General features: G+C 36.4%; 1 protein-coding gene across 3 annotated transcripts in view; it reads right to left on the bottom strand.

The window, feature by feature from the left end:
- Positions 1 to 4,565: 4,565 nt before the first annotated feature.
- RAB6A (RAB6A, member RAS oncogene family) overlaps positions 4,566 to 18,501 on the bottom strand; it is a 70,646-nt gene continuing 56,710 nt past the window's right edge. For all 3 annotated transcript variants that reach the window (XM_081279315.1, XM_081279316.1, XM_081279314.1), the window contains 3 exons: positions 14,564 to 14,657; positions 7,704 to 7,770; positions 4,566 to 6,556 (listed from right to left, as the gene is read on the bottom strand). In XM_081279315.1, the coding sequence (XP_081135441.1) occupies positions 6,492 to 6,556; positions 7,704 to 7,770; positions 14,564 to 14,657 (226 nt within the window). In that variant the 3' untranslated portion in view covers positions 4,566 to 6,491. The remainder of the gene's footprint in view (positions 6,557 to 7,703; positions 7,771 to 14,563; positions 14,658 to 18,501) is intronic.

Raw genomic sequence — 18,501 nt, 5'->3', positions numbered from 1 at the left:
TCAGTGGCAGAGTGCTTGCCTAGCATGTCTGAGGCACTAGGTTCTATCCTTAGCACTGCATAAAAAACTAAACAAAAGCATGCTGTCCATCTACAACTATTAAAAAATAATTAAAAAAAGGGGGGCTGGGGATGTGTATAGTGCCCCTGGGTTCAATCCCCCTAAAAGTGCAAAAAGATATCACACATACAGTTTGCTTCTAAATCTATTCATTAATAGAACTGCAATATGAATGTTTAATTCTTCCAGCTGTCTAGTACATGATTTTCAAATTATTCACACAGAAAAAGGCATACATTAATCCTTGAAGATAACACAATATAATCTGGAGGTGACCTATGGACCACATCTGGCCTATATATCATTTTATATGGTCATCAAAATAATTTTTTTTAAAGTTCTGAATTAAGCCAGGAACACTGGAACATGCCTGAAACACAAACTTAGAAGGTTGAGATAGGAGGATCAAAAATTCGAGGACAACCTCAGCAATTTAGTGAGACCCTGTCACAACATAAAAAAAGGACTGAGGATGTGGCTCAGTGATAAAACACCCTATGCAACCTGGTCTAGAAGAATGGATTTATTGCAATAGTCACAAAATAGAATATTTAAAAATGAGAATATATATGTACCAAATTATGGATACATCTCAAAAAATGGCAGAGAAGACAGAGAGGAGGGTAGGAAGATAGAATTATACTCTGTTAAATTACCTGTACCTTATGTAAAATAGTATAATACTAAAGTATCTGCTGATAAGTCAAAGATGCACACTGGAATTTTTTTTTTCTTTTTTTTTTTTTGGTGGGGGCAGGTACCAGGGATTGAACTCAGTCAGGGGCACTTGACCACTGAGCCACATCCCTAGCCCTATTTTGTACTTATCACAGACAGGGTCTCACTGAGTTGCTTAGCACCTTGCTAAACTGCTGAGGCTGGCTTTGAACTTGCAATCCTCCTGCCTCCAGCTTGAGCTGCAGGGATTACAGGCGTGTGCCACCATGCCTGTCCACCCTGGGATTCTTAAGAGGAACCATTGAAAATATAATTAAAGAGATTAATCTAAAACCAAAACCAGGCCCTAAGCAACTTAGTGAGACTGTCTCAAACAAATAAAAAAGTCTGGGAATGTGGTTTAGTGGTTAAGCACCCCTGGGTTCAATACCTGGAACCAAAACCAAAAATACTTGAAAGTGCCCCTGGATTCAATCCCAGTACGACAAAATAAATAAATAAAATACAATAATAAGCTAAAACCGGAAGAGCCCAGGCACATGCCCACAGTCTCAGCTACTTGCGAGGCTGAGGTAAGACGACTGCTTGGGTTTGGGGTTAGTATTGGCAACATATTAAGACCCTGTCTTTAAAACAAAACAAAACAGTAGAAGGATGGAAAAAGATATACCATGCAAACAGTAAGTATAAGAAAGCTGGAACAGCTATTTTAGCATCAGACAAAATCAAACTTCAAGACAATTACTAGAAATAAACTGGGACATTTAAAAGACAAATGGCCAATGTATCAGGAAGACTAAAGCAATATTAGAAGTTTTACAGTTGTAAATGAATATGTTAAAAAAGAAAGATCTCTGGGGCTGGGGCTGTAGCTCAGCGGTAGAGCGCTCTCCTAGCTCGTGGAAGGTGCTGGGTTCCATCCTCAGCATCACATAAAAATAAATAATTAAAATAAAGGTATTGTGTCTGACAACAATTGAAAAAAAAAAAACAGAAAGAAAGATCTCAGGCTACAATATAGCTCAATGTTGAGTATAAATGCAGGAGGCCCTAGGTTTAATCCCTAGTACCCCTTACTGACACAAATCTCAAATCAATAACTGTAATTGTATGTCCCAAGGAAAAAACAAAAAACTAAATCCAAAGCTCCCAGAATGAAGGAAATCAAAGATTAGGTCAGAGATATATGTAACAAACAAAGAAAAAAAAAGTAAAGATGGGAGGAAAGGAGAGAGAAACAAATGCAGGACATGATGGCACATACCTGTAACCAACTACTTGAGAGGCTAAGGAGGATCTCAAGTACGAGGTCAGCCCAGGTAACTCAGTGAGACCCTGTCTCAAAATAAAAATAAAAAGGGCTGGGGATGTAGCCCAGTGGTACAGTGCTGAGTTCAATTCCTGGTCCTCTCCTCCCTCTCCAAAACTAGGAATTCCCCTTGGTGAATAAGCTACTAATCTGAAGAGGTACACAAGGTAAGGGTCAAAGATGGACTCTCAAGTTGAGGATGTGAAGCTCTGGAGTGAAGAGTTCTAAGACCCCTAAGATTCCCTGTAATCACTCCCAATGTTATCCCCATGGGACACATCTTATTCCAGGGCTTTACTTTTCATCAATTCCTCACTTGACAGCAGCACTACCTTACTATTACTCCTGGGGACACTTGCAGTATTCTAATCTGTGGCCTTTATTTGTATAGTAAGAAGATCAGATGTGGTTGAACCAAGGAAGGGGTTTTCCTTTTTTCTGAAAAGGGCTGGATAATAAATCCTATTGGCTTTTTGAGCCGTGAACTCTATTGCAACTATTCAATTCTAACCTTGTACTGTGAAAGTATGGCTGAGTTCCAATAATATTTAAACAGGTAGCAGAGCTGGGTATAGTGGCACTTGCTTATCACCCAGCTACTTAGGAGGCTGAGGCAGAACATCACAAACTCAAGGTTGGCCTGGGGGAACTTAGAGAGACTTTTGTCTCAAAGTAAAAATGAAAGTGGCTGAAGATGTAGCATAGTGATAAAGTACACCTGAGTTCAATCCCCAATACTGAGAAAACAAATAACAAAAAAATCAACAAGTTAGATTAGGTGGTAGGGCTAAAGTTGCCAATCCCTGACCCAAAGCAAAGGTGTAGTTCAGAAGAGGCAAAAGCAGAACTATTTTTCCTGGGGTGTGGGGGTGGATTGTGGGTCAGCGGTAGAGCGCTTGCCTAGCACCTGTGAGGCCCTGGGTTTGAGGATAAAAAAACTATTTTTCCTAATAAAGTCAGTCCTAACAAAAGGACACAATTTCACCATGGTGGGAACATTTGTACTCACACAAACCTAGATGGTACAGCCTACTACAAACCTAGGCTACATGGAGTCCATGTCTATTAGCTTATTGCTCCTGGGGCCAGGATGAACAAAACAGCAGAAGATTAAATCAAGCACAAGAGTCAATCAAGAGATGCACTAAATAAGCTATGAGGCCAGCTGGCGCAGTGTGGCATACTGTTTCACAGTAACCTTTTTCTTATAAGTATGTTCTAAAAATAATGTTAAAGGTATAGTCTCATGCATGTCCCCTGCAGGCGGTGGAATTTGGGTTTCCTCTGTGTATAATGGGCTGGCTGTGAAATAAAGCTAAGAAAAAGAAAAAAAATGAAGAAACCACAGGACCCAGGAATTAATTTTAGAAAGCAGGGATGGGACAGTTTTTCAATCTTAGGGGTCAAGCATCCACACTGGAAAGAGAGCACAAGAGCCTGCATTTGCTTTATTTATATGGGGGAAGCATCAAAGGTTGTTCATGGAATGTTCTTTTGCCATGGTAGGAGGTGAGCTGTCCAGTTTCCAATGGGTTACACTCAATCAGAATCCCAGTAGTAGAGCAAGGGCAGAGATCTCACATCTTGGCAGTCTACACATGGGAATGCCAGGATCCTTCCCAAGACCTCCATGGCTCAGTACCGAGTAAAAGACCACTCAAGTAGCTTTACGGTGGCATCCAACAGTGTAGTATAATAGTAGTATAAACCAGTAACTAAGTCATTTATTATCAGGTATTATGTATTGTACATAATTGTATGTGCTGGACTTTTATATGTCCTATAAATTGTAACAATCTGGCAGGATTACTAGAGGCAGACTGGCTACCTTCCTAGTTGGCCAAACTGTGATTAAATTAATTTTTTCTTTTTTATATTGTTCTTATTTATGATATGGGAATGCAACTGAATCCAGTCTATCAGAACTCCAGCAGGGCCTTTGGCCTAGGGTTTCAGTAACAATATCAGTAGCCAAAAGGAATTTTTTTTGGCTGTTAAAATCTTATGGGACCACCACTGTATATATGATTCATCATTGGTTGAAATGTCATTATGGGGTACATAACTATAATCCGATTACTGACTTTACCAGAGCCATCTTTCAAGTGGCAGCCACTCTCCCACTCCTCCAACAATTGAAAAGTCTTCGGACTCCCCAATGGTTTTTCACATTTTTTCTTGTTATTTTTCTGACTTCCATGTTCCTCTTATAGTTCTAAGAGCATATGCTAATTCAACACCTTGGCAGGAATGGGAAACCAAGTCAACAATTGTTTTCTTTAGTGTTTTATTTATATATATTTGGCAGCAAAATTGTGTTTATTAAAAAAAAAAGCCTAGACTATGAACACACTTCACTGCTTCAGTTAAAGAACCCCAAGCCAAACAAAAAGACCAATATTAAAAGCAGCATACTGGTTACTTTCTTAAAGATACATAAAAAGAATCAAATGCAACAGTGTAGGAAGACTTTTCAGAAATCACAACTTCTTTCAAATAAAGAATATGATCCATCTGCCATATTGAATTGATATTTATTTTAGGACATGCCATGTCAAAATAAAACAAAAAGAGTCAATCCTTGCTTTTAACAATAATATTGTATTATAAAAGCACTTTACAACTCTCATCTCATCTTTGAGTATAAGTTACAGGTATGTGGGGTAATGATTACCTGAAAACATTTCTTTATTCAGATCCATAATCCAAGTGCTCTCTGAATATTACAAGGTGACAATAAGTGAAAAGTGAAGGAGGAAGAAGAATAGAGGGGGAGCAAGGTTTTCTGAGTTAACGGTTTTGTAGCAATGAGAAGACGAGGAAGTATGAAGTTATTTCTGTTGTCTTTTCATTTTTATACTGTGTTAAGTAATGCTTACAACATAAATTCAGCAGGCTTTTCCTGAGCTTTAACTCAGAAATTTTCTCCCTGCAAACAATGTATTTACATATGTGTTTATTAACTTACACAGCAATCTCACAATAACTAGTAAAGATTAAAAGGGTGCACTCCTAGTATATTTGTTTGCAGTGTTTTAAGGGAAATACATATTGCCATGGTGATGAAGCTCTAAAAAGATTCACCAAAACATCTAAAAATTCAAAGTTAAAAAAAAAGGCAAAGAAATAAATATCACCAAAGAAAAAGATTAATTGTAGCTTAAATATAAAACTAAATCACTAGTTAATTAACCAAACTATACAGATCTAATAAAAAGAAAAACCAGCTTGAAAGACCCAACATTTAAAAAAATGCTAAAAAATAAGGCATAAATCTGCATAATATTGACTTTTGTTTCCATTCTCTCCTTTCCCTTTTCAATGTTCTTATCTGCCAAATGTTCAGAGTAGGGTATTTGCTATTCTGTGAGGGTTCTTTTGTGGGTAAGCTTTAGATATCATTATTTCTATTTGTTATAGTTTTGATCAAGTCATCAAATTTAAATTCTTCCACTGTTTCTTAAAGGAATTTGATTTTCACAATGCCTTGCCTGCATAGCATTTTTTAAAAGAAAGAAAATACAAGCAAAATCTATTGCTCAAAAGGGTGAGGGTGGAGTTTTTTGTTTTAAAACAAACAATAGCTATCTCAACAATTTTAAAAACCTTGGGAGAAAGAGTTAATTGGAACTGATTTTATCATGAATAATTAAACATTAAAAACCTGTTCTGAAGCATTTGGTTATTTTTTTTCTCCCAGAGTCTAATAAAGTACATGTGAAAGGGTCATTTGTCTTGGTCAGAAATAAATTTTATGCTCATCTACTTGTAAGTACTCAGTATGTTCATTAGGACTCATTTTGAGGATACACCAGAACCCTTTCCTCATTTAAGCATTGCCCACCATGATGGCTAAGTTTTGACCTCAAAGAAGGTCTAAGTAATTTATATCAGTGCTCAAGAATAATTTTGGACATCTTGGCCTAGAGCAAGTGGCTATCTATAAAATTGAAAGATAATTCCAATGGGTTTGCTGCATTGCCACGTCCTGTTTGCTTTGTGGGAGGGTGAGAATAGGGAATGCAGATAAGAGAGAGGTGAGGAAAGCAGGGAAAGATCAAGTAGGTAGGTAAATGCTGCTGAGAACATAACTGCTGCTTAACCAAGCCATGCTCATATTGTTGAGATTTCCATCATTTTAAAGTACATTATCATAACATTAAAAAAAGAAAAATGTTAAGAAAATGTATCTGATCTTTAAGGTTATCACTGGAATATGCTAGAATCTTTTGGATTTTTGTAAAATATAAATAATGAAGACACTGACTTTTTTGTGCTTGTGAAGCTAATAGATCATCTCCACGAGACAGGCAGCAATGATGAATTGCAATACGTTATTACTGAAGGGAAAAGGTTCAAGCCAATATTCACACTGCAGTCAATGAAAGAGTACGGGAGCCAAAGCAGTGAGCTTCTGGAGAAGGGTTGAAGATGCCATGAGGGATTAGCAGGAACAGCCTCCTTCACTAACTGGTTGCTCCTGAGGCTTTTCCAGTTTAATGTCAATCACTGAAACAAAATTTAAGGAGCCATAAACAGAAAAGCACAGTTCTAATTCTTGTTTACTCTGACATCTTTGGCAAGCCCCTTATAGCCCTATTTGACTTCAGAGCCTACACAGTTGCTATATTCTATATAGCTACCCCACCATACACAGTAATCATATGGAAAAAAACTTGCTTCTGTCTATTACATGCAACAAGAGTCAGAATGAAATACAAGCTCGATTCACAGTAATCTATCCTAAGGATAATATTCTACAGGAGTAAGAAAATACAAAGATGATATTCCCTATAGAATCATCTATAATAAACGTTTGACAATAGTATACAAGAGTTCACATAACGGGAAATTTAATAAGTAATGCCACTTCAACTCAGTAGAATACAGTATACCATGAAAATAAAGGTGGCTTGAAAAAACATGAAATATTTAGAAGTGGGAAGGGTTGAACACAAAATTTTATGAACTCTATGGTTTAATAAAAATGTCTACATATGGAAAAATATTAAAGATAAATATAAAACATAAAACAATGAAACATTAAAATTCAAAATCCTTGGGGGTAGGGCTGTAGCTTAGCGGTAGAGTGCTTGCCTAGTACATGTGAGGCACTGGGTTTGATCCTTAGCACTACATAAAAATACAATAAAGGCATTCTGTCCATCTACAGCTACAGAAAAATTTTTTTAAAAAATCAAAAATCCTTGGAAATAACTGATTATTAGATGTGCTTCATTATGTTTTGTTTCTGAAAGTAGAGTCTATGATAAAATTGCATTCTGAGTTATTTATTGCCTATGCTAGAACAGAGCTTGAATCTTAGAAAAGGTAGGAAAAGAAAATGATAGCTTATGGGGAAAAAGTCCTGAGCCAATGGGACTCAAAAGAAGCAGGAGATTGGGATTCTAAAAGTTTCCTACCTATTAAAAAGCAAATAAAAAATCTCACTGAATAATTATAGTGAGCAGCCATTGCAAATGGTACTTTATATAGTAGACCTCATTTGTGTAGAAGACCTCTTGAGTTTTTGTCTGAGTCATTGATCAATCCCTAGCTGTAAAAAGAAATGGCACAATATTCCTTAGCCAGCAAAGGAAAAATTTGAAGACTAGTATCAACAATAAAAATTTCAGAGGAAAAAAAAAAAGGATACTGTCTTCTCTGCTTCTGTCCTGTGTGCTTTCCATTCCAGGTAAAGCCGCTGCTACACGTCGGAAGAGCTGTAGGAGAGAGGTGGTAGTAAGATGGATGACCAGGGGGTAATGAGTGAAAGGCTATGGCTTTTAGGTTATTCCTCACTTAGACTTAAGCATCATTAAGGCATATTAAAGTGTCTATTCATCCTATAAATGAATATCATATGAAAAACATGCTAAATACCAACCATGAACAAAGACACAATTTCTGTTTTCCAACAGGTGAGACAAAACAAGAACAAATAGCTGTGCAACAGGCAGCAAAAATATCATTTGAGTCATAGAAATATGGTACTACAGAAACTCATGTTCATCTAGTAAAACAGTATAGTGAAATTTCTCATTCATCTTAGTAAGACAATATAGTGGAATTTTTCTCTTTCACAAAGGGTTAGGTTCTAAAGACAGTGTATTATACGTAGTGAAAGTGAGGTTAGTCAAAATTAGCTTTGATAATTACTTAGAAAAGTACTATTTTAGAGATCAACATAAGACTTCTCAAATCCAACACAGCTGGCCTTTCTTAGATCATGTGAATAAGTCCAGAGGAAGTGGTTGGGTTGTGTTTGAGGTAAAGTATTACAAAAAGTTATCTTCAATAGGAAAACACCCAATCCTGGTGAGATGTTTGAGAAGTACCTGGGAACAGATACTGACTAAAGGAACAACAGATTCATAATTCTTATGTTGTACTTAATCTTAGGCATACACTTTGAACAAGCAGAATGTCATAAGAAACCACCTGATCATTTCAATTATTTCTCTTTTAGTTAGGCATGTAGTATAGAATTTCTATAGGATGTAGCTCCCTTGTACCATGTGCCTGCTAACTTAAGGCACTGAGACTCTTTAAGGGATATAATTTTTTCTTTTTTGGTAGTACAGGGATTGAACACATGCTAGGCAAGCACTGTACCACCGAGCTACATTTCTCAGTTTTTTTTTTTTTTTTTTTTTTAAGATAGGGCTCACTAAGTGGCTCAGGCTAGTCTCAAGCTTGTGATTCTTCTGCCTAAGCCTCCCAAGTAGCTGGATTGCAGATATGTGCCACATGCCCAGCTCAAGAAATTTTTTTAATTCATCAGTTGCAATGTGGCAAAGCACAGATTCAAACAATTCCTTATGTCACAATGTAATGAGTCACTACAAACAGAAGAAGTAGGAAATGTTATGAGAATACATATTTAAGAAGGCCCTCCTCAGCTGGGCATGGTGGCACAAGCCTATAATCCCAATGACTTGGGAGGCTGAGGCAGAAGGATGGAGAGTTCAAGGCCAGTCTTAGCAACTTACTGATGCCCTAAGCAATTTAGTGAGACCTGTCTCAAAATAAAAATAAAAAGGGCTAGGGATGTGGCCAAGTGCTTAAGCACCCCCGGGGTTCAATCCTTAGTTTAAAAAAAAACAAAGGAAGGAAGCCCTCCTTAGGAGCATGAGAATTTCTTAGGAGGTAACATCTGAGCTGGGATTTAAATGCAGTTTTAAAATTTTACCTGGCTCGTCAGGCATCATAGCGCATGCCTGTAATCCCACTGATTTGGGAGCTTGAGGCAGGAGGATCCCAAGTTTGAGGCAAGCCTCAGCAACTTAGCAAGGTCCTAAGCAACTTAGTGAGACCCTTCTCAAAATAAAAAATAAAAAAGAGGGGCTGGGGTTGTGGCTCAGCGGTGGAGTGCTCACCTAGCATGTGCAAGGCCCTGGGTTCGATCCTCAGCACCACATAAGATGAATAAATAAAATAAAGGTATTGTGTCCAACTACAACTAAAAAAATAAAAAAATAATAATAAATTTTAAAAATAAAACGACAGTTGGGAATATGACTCAATTACAGCACCCCTAGATTAAATCCTCAGTACCCACCCCCCAAAAATATCTCTTGGTTGAAAAACCCAATGAGTTAAGTACTCCATAAATGTTGCTAAAAATGAGAAGAAACAGAATGAATGAAAAGCTAGAGATGAGGAACTGGATCTGTGTGTAAAATGTTTGCAGCAAAGAAGTATACAAAAAGAGCAAACTAAAGATTTTATCTGTTAGACAACAGTTCAATAGGGCAGAAATAGGGAAGAAAGGAAAAGACTAATTGTTTTGGTTCTATAAGGCTTAGGGGGATTTTAGTAGGTACCAAATTAGGCATTTGCCTCAATACTTTTCCCAAACCGACTATCACATTCCAAACTGTAGAATGCTTACCTTAACATCATTTCTGATATGCCAGAAATTGGGCAAAATCAAAGATCATGTAGTGTTACAAATTACTAACATATCAAATCAATTTAACAATTATATAAGGTAGTGGGTCTATTTGGAGTTCCAAATATAGGTAAACATTTTAGATATAAAAATACTCTAATAAATAATGACTCTGAAAGCTAATATTATAAACAAAAGTAAAAACTTACAAAAGCTAAATGAATAGATTGACACAATATAATAGATAACTTTAGGAAGATTATGCCTTTCTTAACCCAATAGGTGATAATAAAAATTTAATTAGGCCGGGCACAGTGGTGCATACCTCTATAATCCCAGAGATTTGGGAGGCTGAGACAGGGGGATAGATAGTAAATTCAATCTGGGAAACTGTCTCAAAATAAAAATTTAAAAAAAGGGCTAAGATGTAGCTCAGTGGTATAGTGCTCCCTGTCTCTTGTTCAATCCCTAGTACCATACACACACACACACACACAAATATTAAATTAAAAAATTAATTAGTACAAAATTAGATAATTCTAATGTTTTTCAAGTTATGATATATTAGCATTGAGTGAAAAGTAGAGTATCAAAAAAAAAAAAAAAAAGAATACCAACTTTTGTCAGTTCAAAATTTCATGCATCAGGAAAATCTCCAGTATCCGTTGATTTTATGATAAATAATATAAAGTGTGGTGGAAAACATATTTTATAGAAAATAAGAAGCAAAAATTAGCATTCCCCCACCAATATAAAAATAGGTAGTTAAAAAAAAAGTACTGTAACTGACAATATGGCACTATATCAAATTCTGATTATGTTTTTAGGATAAAGTTTTAGATTTATTTTTGTATTTCAGAAATCCATTCTATATACTAATATTCAATTTTGGCCATCTATCCAAAATGTATATTGGGAACATTTCTGATTTCAGGAGAGATGAGAATGAATGAAAAGAGGTGGCATATTATGGGGCTGGGTTGTGGCTCAGTGGTAGAGCACTTGCCTCCCCTGTGTGAGGCCAAGGGTTCAATCCTCAGCACCACATAAAAATAAATAAATAAATAAATAAAAATAAGACGTTGAGTCTATCTACAACTAAAAAATTATTAAAAAAAAAAAAAAAGAAACAAAAGAGGTGGCATGTTATAAAAAATTCAGGGCTGGGGATGTGGCTCAAGCGGTAGCGCGCTCGCCTGGCATGCATGCGGCCCGGGTTCGATCCTCAGCACCACATACCAACAAAGATGTTGTGTCTGCCGAGAACTAAAAAATAAATATTAAAAATTCTCTCTCTCTCCTCTCTCTTAAAAAATAAAAAAAAAAAATAAGGGCTGGGGATGTGGCTCAAGCAGTAGCGCGCTCGCCTGGCATGTGTGCGGCCCGGGTTCGATCCTCAGCACCACATACCAACAAAGATGTTGTGTCCGCCGAGAACTAAAAAATAAATATTAAAAAAAAAATTCTCTCTCTCTCTCTCTCTCTCTCTCTCTCTCTCTCTCTCTCTCCCCCCTCTCTCTTTAAAAAAAAAAATTCAACATACAGGGAACCATCAAAAATAATGCAGTGAGGCTGGGTGCAGTGGTGCAGGCCTGTAATCTCAGGGGCTCAGGAGGCTGAGACAGGAGGATTGTAAGTTCAAACCCAGCCTCAGCAAAAGCGAGATGCTAAGCAACTCAGTGAGACCCTGTCTCTAAATAAAATACAAAATAAGGCTGGGGATGTGGCTCAGTGGTTGAGTGCCCCTGAATTCAATCCCTGGTAGCCCCTGCCTACCCCTCAAAATAATGCAATCGGGTATGGTGGTACATGCCTGTAATCCCAGTGGCTTGAGAGGCTAAGTAACGCAGGAGGATAGTGAGTTCAAAGCCTGCTTCAACAATTTATTGAGGCCCTAAGCAACTCAAGGAGACCCTGTCTCTAAATTTTATATATTTATTTATTTTAAAGGGAGGGGGAGGTCTAGGGATATGGCTCAGTGGTTAAGTCCCCTGGTTCAATCCCCAGTACCAAAAAAAAAAAAGGGGGAGGGGGGAAAAAGGGCAATGTATTTCTTAGTTAATATGACAAATTAACAAGTCATTTTCTCTTGACAGAAATAAATTTTACATGATTAATCATTGCTAGTTGCAAGGGAAAAGATTTTAACCTATTACTTAAATGTGCTTTTTTTCAGTAATGGGGATTGAACCCAGAGGCACTCTACCATTGAACTACTTCCCCATCCCTTTGTTTTTTATTTTGAGATAAGGTCTCCCTAAATTGCTGAGGTCAGTCTCAAATTTATGATCCTCTTGCCTCAGCCTCCTGAGTTCATGGGATTACAGATGGGTGCTGCCACAGCCCCTTAAATGTCTATTATAAAGATTTTAGTTTATTTTTTATTTCATTCTCTCATTTGGGGGTTCCAGGATTTTTCTACCTTGACTGAATTATATAAGTAAACAAAGCATGGTCTCCAAATACTGAAATAAAATCCTATCCCTATAAAGTGAAAACAGGTAATGGTTTTTGTGAGTTAAGATGGAAGCTGGGCTGGAGTGTGGCTCAGTGGTAGAGCTCTTGCCTAGCATGTACGAGGCCCTGGGTTTGATTCTCAGCACCACATAAAAATGAAATAAAGATATTGTGTCCAACTACAACTAAAAAATAAATATTAAAAAAAGATGGAAGCTAAAATAAGTAAATAAATAAATAAAGGTAGATCTGTTCCAAAAATTTAGAAGTAATTTTCGTTATATGTACAATTAAAAGAATGGTGATATCAAGTCCCAATAGAATCAGGAACTTCAGCAAAACCAGATGTTCACACATACCATATAAATAAGAAGAACAAAGTAGTAAATGGTTTTGAACTTAGGACAATACTTCTATAAAATAAATCTCTCTTTATTATCAGAATATAGTTATATCTGTCTATATTGATCAGGCTTTCAGAAAAAAATCATGCGCTTGGTGATGAAAATATTCTAAAGTCAGATTGTGGCAACAGTTGTACAATGCCATAGATTTACTAAAATAATTGACCTGTACATTTAAACTAAGCAAAATTTATGGCATATAAACACAGTATATAAATAATATATTACATATAATTATATAAATCATATGATATCTATTTTTGAAATGCTTGGGACTGGATTTCAGATTTTGGAATATTTGTATATAAATAATAAAGCATCTTGGGTAGGCTCAAGTCAAATCTAAAATTCATTCGTGTTCTTATACACACAGACTGAAGGTAATTTATTGCAATAATTTGAATGTACCTGTAAGGTCAGGTGTAGAATTTTCCACTTAGGAAATCTGGTAGGTGATCAAAACACTTCAGGTTTTGGAGCACTTTGGATTAGGATATACAACTTATACTTAAATAAAGCTGTTAATTTGGGAGTGATTAAAGATCATGAAGATCCTAGTTATCAGTAGTGTTCTATATTTGCTGATGATCCTAGAACTTCAAAACATTAACCCAAAAAGAGATATTCTGTAGCATGACATAAAAGCTACTAGTTCAAAACCTTATCAAAATGTTTTTAATAGAGAAATTCAGATGAAGTTACCTACTGCTTTTTCCTGGAACACTGGCTCATTATAATATTGTAGTAACTTCTATTACTCAAAATCTTAAATTGCCCGTGACTTCTACAGGTTCAACTACTTATCATTTGCTATACTTCCACACACATTGCTAAGTTCTGGGACTATGTAATTTTGAAGGGGATGGGGAGAGATAAAGAAAGAGACTGATTTTCAATACACTATGGTAAGATTCCATAATAGTGATTTCACAGGAGCAAGGGGTCTGTGAAAACACAAAATTATTAGCCTAGCCAGGAGGTAGGGTAGGAAATGTCAGAGGAGATGTACCTGACATCTCAATAGTACAAGACAAGGAGGGAATGGAAAATACTGTGCAAAAATGAAAACAATATAGAGATTTTTTTCCCCATGAGGCTCATCCTAATTGAAGGGATTTTACTTTATCACTTGTAGTTAAAAAAAAAAATTGTAATGTGAGATTTCTATGCTCTCTTCCATTGAAACATTCCTGTTGTTAACACTGTTTAAACACCAGCAGTTTATTAAGAATAAATTCACCAAAATGTACTTTTGCCACATGCAAAACTGACAATGAATAATTACTTTCATTTATCATAATCTTGCCACCTCTGAAACTAGGAAAGCTTACTTTCAAGTAGGAATATAGTAAGAGTATGGTAAGTTTACAACTTTGCAATCAAAAAAAGAGTTGTCCGGGCTGGGGATGTGGCTCAAGCGGTAGCGCGCTCGCCTGGCATGCGTGCGGCCCGGGTTCGATCCTCAGCACCACAAAGATGTTGTGTCCGCTGAGAACTAAAGAATAAATATCAAAAATTCTCTCTCTCTCTCCTCTCTCACTCTCTCTTTAAAAAAAAAAAAAAAAAAAAAAAAGAGTTGTCCTGTGTATAATCTGAAAAGTTTGTATTTTCCCATTTCCCATGCTTCATTTTTACTTTTTTCACTATCTGAAATGTTGCTAATTCATGAGGCCTTGTTACTAACTGGATGAAAACTATACACTAGAGAACAGAACACTCATGCAATTATTTCATGTTTTTTAATACTCAATGGACATGTACCTGCTTTACATTGTATCCTGCTTTTGCACTGGTTTCAATGAACATAACATTCAGTTCTTTGGCTTTCCTCTCGCCTTCCTCAATTGAAACTTGCCTGTAGAAAAAAGATAAATTCTTACTTTTGAAATACGACATTATTAAGATTATAAACAGAGTTTTGAAAATAACTTTTCTACATATAGATGATGGTTATACAGGCAATATTAATCTAAAAATTTGTGGGCTGGGTGCATTGACTCATTCCTATAATCCCAGGGACTCTAGAGGCAGAATCAGGAGGATCAAAGTTTGAGGTGAGCCTCAGTAACTTAAGTGAAACCCTAAGCAACTCAGCAAGACCCTGTCTCAAAAAAAGGACTGGGAATGTAGCTCAGTGGTAAAGCATTCCTAGGCTCAATCCCAATACCAAAAACTAAAGGGGGGAAAAATATCCACTACACTTAAACTTTGTACATTTGTGTGTGTATGTGTTATATTTAACTTTTTTTTTTTTGGTAGAGGGGATTGAATTTAGCACTCAACCACTGAGCCACATCCCCAGCCCAATTTTGTATTTTATTTAGAGACAGGGTTCTCACTGAGTTGCTTAGTGCCTTGTTAGACTGTTGAGGGTGGCTTTGAACTCTCATTCTCCTGCCTCAGCCTCCAGAACAGATGGGATTACAGTTGTGTACCCTGTTTAATCAATAAAAAGGTATAAACACACACTTATTTTCTTTTTTGTACTGGAAATTTAACCCCAGAACAGTTTATCTCTCAGCTACAATCCCCAATCTCTTTTAAATTTTATTTATTTATTTTTAAAACTATTCTTGTAAAATATTTTTTAGTTGTAGATGGACACAATTTATTTACTTTTATGTGGTGCTGAGGATCAAACCCAGTGCCTCACATGTTCAAGGCAGGTGCTCTACCACTGAGTTACAGCCCCAACCCCTTAACTATTTATTTTTAAAAGGGAACATCATGCTTCAAACATTATTTTATTTGTTTTTATGTGGTGCTGAGGATCGTACCCATTGTCTCACACATGCTAGGCAAGTGCTCCACCACTGAGCTACAACCACAGCCATTAAATTTTATTTTGAGATAGGGGTCTTGCTAAATTCCCAGGCTGGCCTTGAACTTGCAATCCTCTTGCCTTAGCCTCCCCAGTAGCTGGGATTATATGGATCTGTGACCACACTCGGCTTAAAAGATTTTTTTTTTTTAACAGATTTGCTTTTACTTGTCTGGTAACATTTTTCTTTTGTTTCGGTAGTACTGGGAATGAACCCAGAGATGCTGTACCATTGAGCTATATCCCCAGACATTAAAAAAAAATTATTTTTAAACTATTTTAAAAATAATACAAACTTGGGGCTGGGGTTGGTTGTGGCTCAGTGATAGAGCTCTCGCCTAGCATGTGTAAGGCCCTGGGTTCTATCCTCAGTACTACATAAAAATAAATAAATAAAATAAAGGCATTCTGTACATTTAAAAAAATTTTTTAAATAAATAAATTAATTAAATAAAGATATTGACAACTATAACTAAAAAATATTTAAAAAATAATAATACAAACTTAAAAAAAATTCGCTAAGATGCTCAGGCTGGCTTCTTTTGCTGGATTCTTTTGCTTGGCCTTCTGAGCAGCTGGGATTACAGGAGTATACCACCTGGCTCATCCTCTGAGTGTGTGTGTATGTATTTGTTATTGTTGTTTTCAGATGCAGATGGACTCAGTTGTAGATGTATTTATTTATTTATTTTTAAATAAATAACAGTGCCTCACGAGTGCTAGGCAAGTACTCTACCACTGAGCCACAAACCCAGCCCTCATCCTGTAATTTTTTTACAATTGAAAACTTGGGGGTGAGGGGTGGCTGGGGTTGTGGCTTAGTGGTGGAGCCTGAGGCACTGGGTTCCATCCTCAGCACCACATAAAAACTAAATAAATAAAGTAAAAACAAACAAACAAACTTATCCAGGCATGGGGTGCATGCCTGTAATCCCAGCAGATTGAGGCAGGAGGATTGAGAGTTCAAAGTCAGCCTCAGCAACAGCAAGATTACTAAGCAACTCAGTGAGACCCTGTCTTTAAATAAAATACAAGTAGGGCTGGGGATGTGGCTCAGTGGTTGAGTGTCCCTGAGTTCAATCCCCAGTACCAAAACAAAACAAACAAATAAACAAACAAAAACTTACAGGCTGGGAATGAGACTCAATGACAGAGGTGAAGGCCCTGGGTTTGATACCCAGAACCACAAAACTAAAACAAAACAAAACAAATCCTCCCAAACCCCACAAAACCAAAACTTAATAACCTACTTCAAAAAAATTATTTTTTAGTTGTAGTTAAACGCAATATCTTTATTTTATTTAATTTTATTTATTTATTTTAATGTGATGCTGAGGATCGAACCCACGGCCTCCCAAGTGCTAGGCGAGCGCTCTACCACTGAGCCACAATCCCAGCCCCCTGTTTTTTTTTTAATGGTTTACTTCTCTCCCTTAACCCATTAAGTCCTAAGTTTTTAATCTGTGGATATTTAAAAAAAAAAATTGACACAAATGCATTAAAAGTTGAAATCACTATCTAGAGTTTATATATACATATATATATGCATGTAATAATAATATATAGCAAATAACATATTATTTAAATCATTATAAGTATATTCTTATTATGTAATTGTATATTATATACCATATTTGTCTTTCGTTTCTGGGGGTTGAACCTGGGGGTGCCTTATTACTGTGCTTTTCCCCTGTCCTTTTTACTTTTTGAGATGGAGTCTTGCTAAATTGCTGAGGCTGTCCTCAAACCTGCAATCCTTCTGCCTTGGCTTCCACAATCACTTATTACAGGCATAAGCCACTATTCCTGGCATTATACATCAACCCTCCCTTCCTCATAACTATTTATTTGAGTATCATACCTACAGACTCCTGAGTAACTGAGATTATAGGCCTGAGCCACCATGCACAGTCATGTTCTTCATTTATTTTTTTGTGGTACTGGGGATCCAGGAACTCAGGAACGCTAGGGAAGTGCTTTGCCACTGAGCTACATCTCCATCTCAAATTAAAAAGGAACAGGCCAGCAGCTCAGGAGGCTGAGGCATGAGGAGGCCAGTCTCAGAAATTTAGTAAGGCTTTAAGCATCTTACCTTGTCTCAAAATAAAAAATAAAAAGAGCTGGGGATTTAGTGCAGTAGTAAAGTGCCCCCTGGTTCAATCACAGAAGAAAGAAAGGAGGGAAGGGAGGAAGGACAGGCTGGGGAGGTCAGTGGTAGAGTGCTCCTGGGTTCAATCTCCAGTACTACAAAAGATTAATCAATAATAAAATCCACCATAATCTCGATTCCTTCCCAAAGGTAACTATGGTTAATTTTCATGTATTCTTATCTAAAATTGTTTTAAGCAAATAAATATCTCTACCATCTTTTTAAACAGAAAGATGTCATATTAGATATACCGATCAAGTGCTTTTTTAAACTTCATGTGTTAGATATATGGTAGATTATTAATAAATTCGTCTTTCTTTGTAATGGTTACTAAGTATTTTCAATACTTCCCAAAATTATATATCCTATCTGCTCATGACAGACATTTGAATTGTTTAAAATTTTTAGCATTATAGTAATGTTGCAATAAAATTCTCATATGGTCATCTTTGAGTGTTTTGTGGGCTTCTCTAAGGAATACTAGAGGTAGATTTGAGTCAGTGAGTATTTTAAATTATATATTGTCAAACTGCCCCTCCCACTAACAGCTACTTTTTAGTGTATGAGAGTTTTTGCTTATTCAAACTTTTGACAACACTGTGTATTATCAATGTTCTGAATTACTGTCAATCTTATAAATGAATATGACCCTTATGTATTCAAACTGAACAATCTTTTCCTTTATGGCTTCAGAATTTCATGTCATGCTTATATAAGGCCACCCTTTCT

Source organism: Spermophilus citellus, assembly GCF_964194105.1.
Source record: "Spermophilus citellus genome assembly, chromosome: 2".
In the NCBI taxonomy this organism is placed as follows: Eukaryota; Metazoa; Chordata; class Mammalia; order Rodentia; family Sciuridae; genus Spermophilus; species Spermophilus citellus.
Note: the sequence above shows the minus strand (reverse complement) of the source record. Positions and strands in the feature narration are given on the sequence as shown.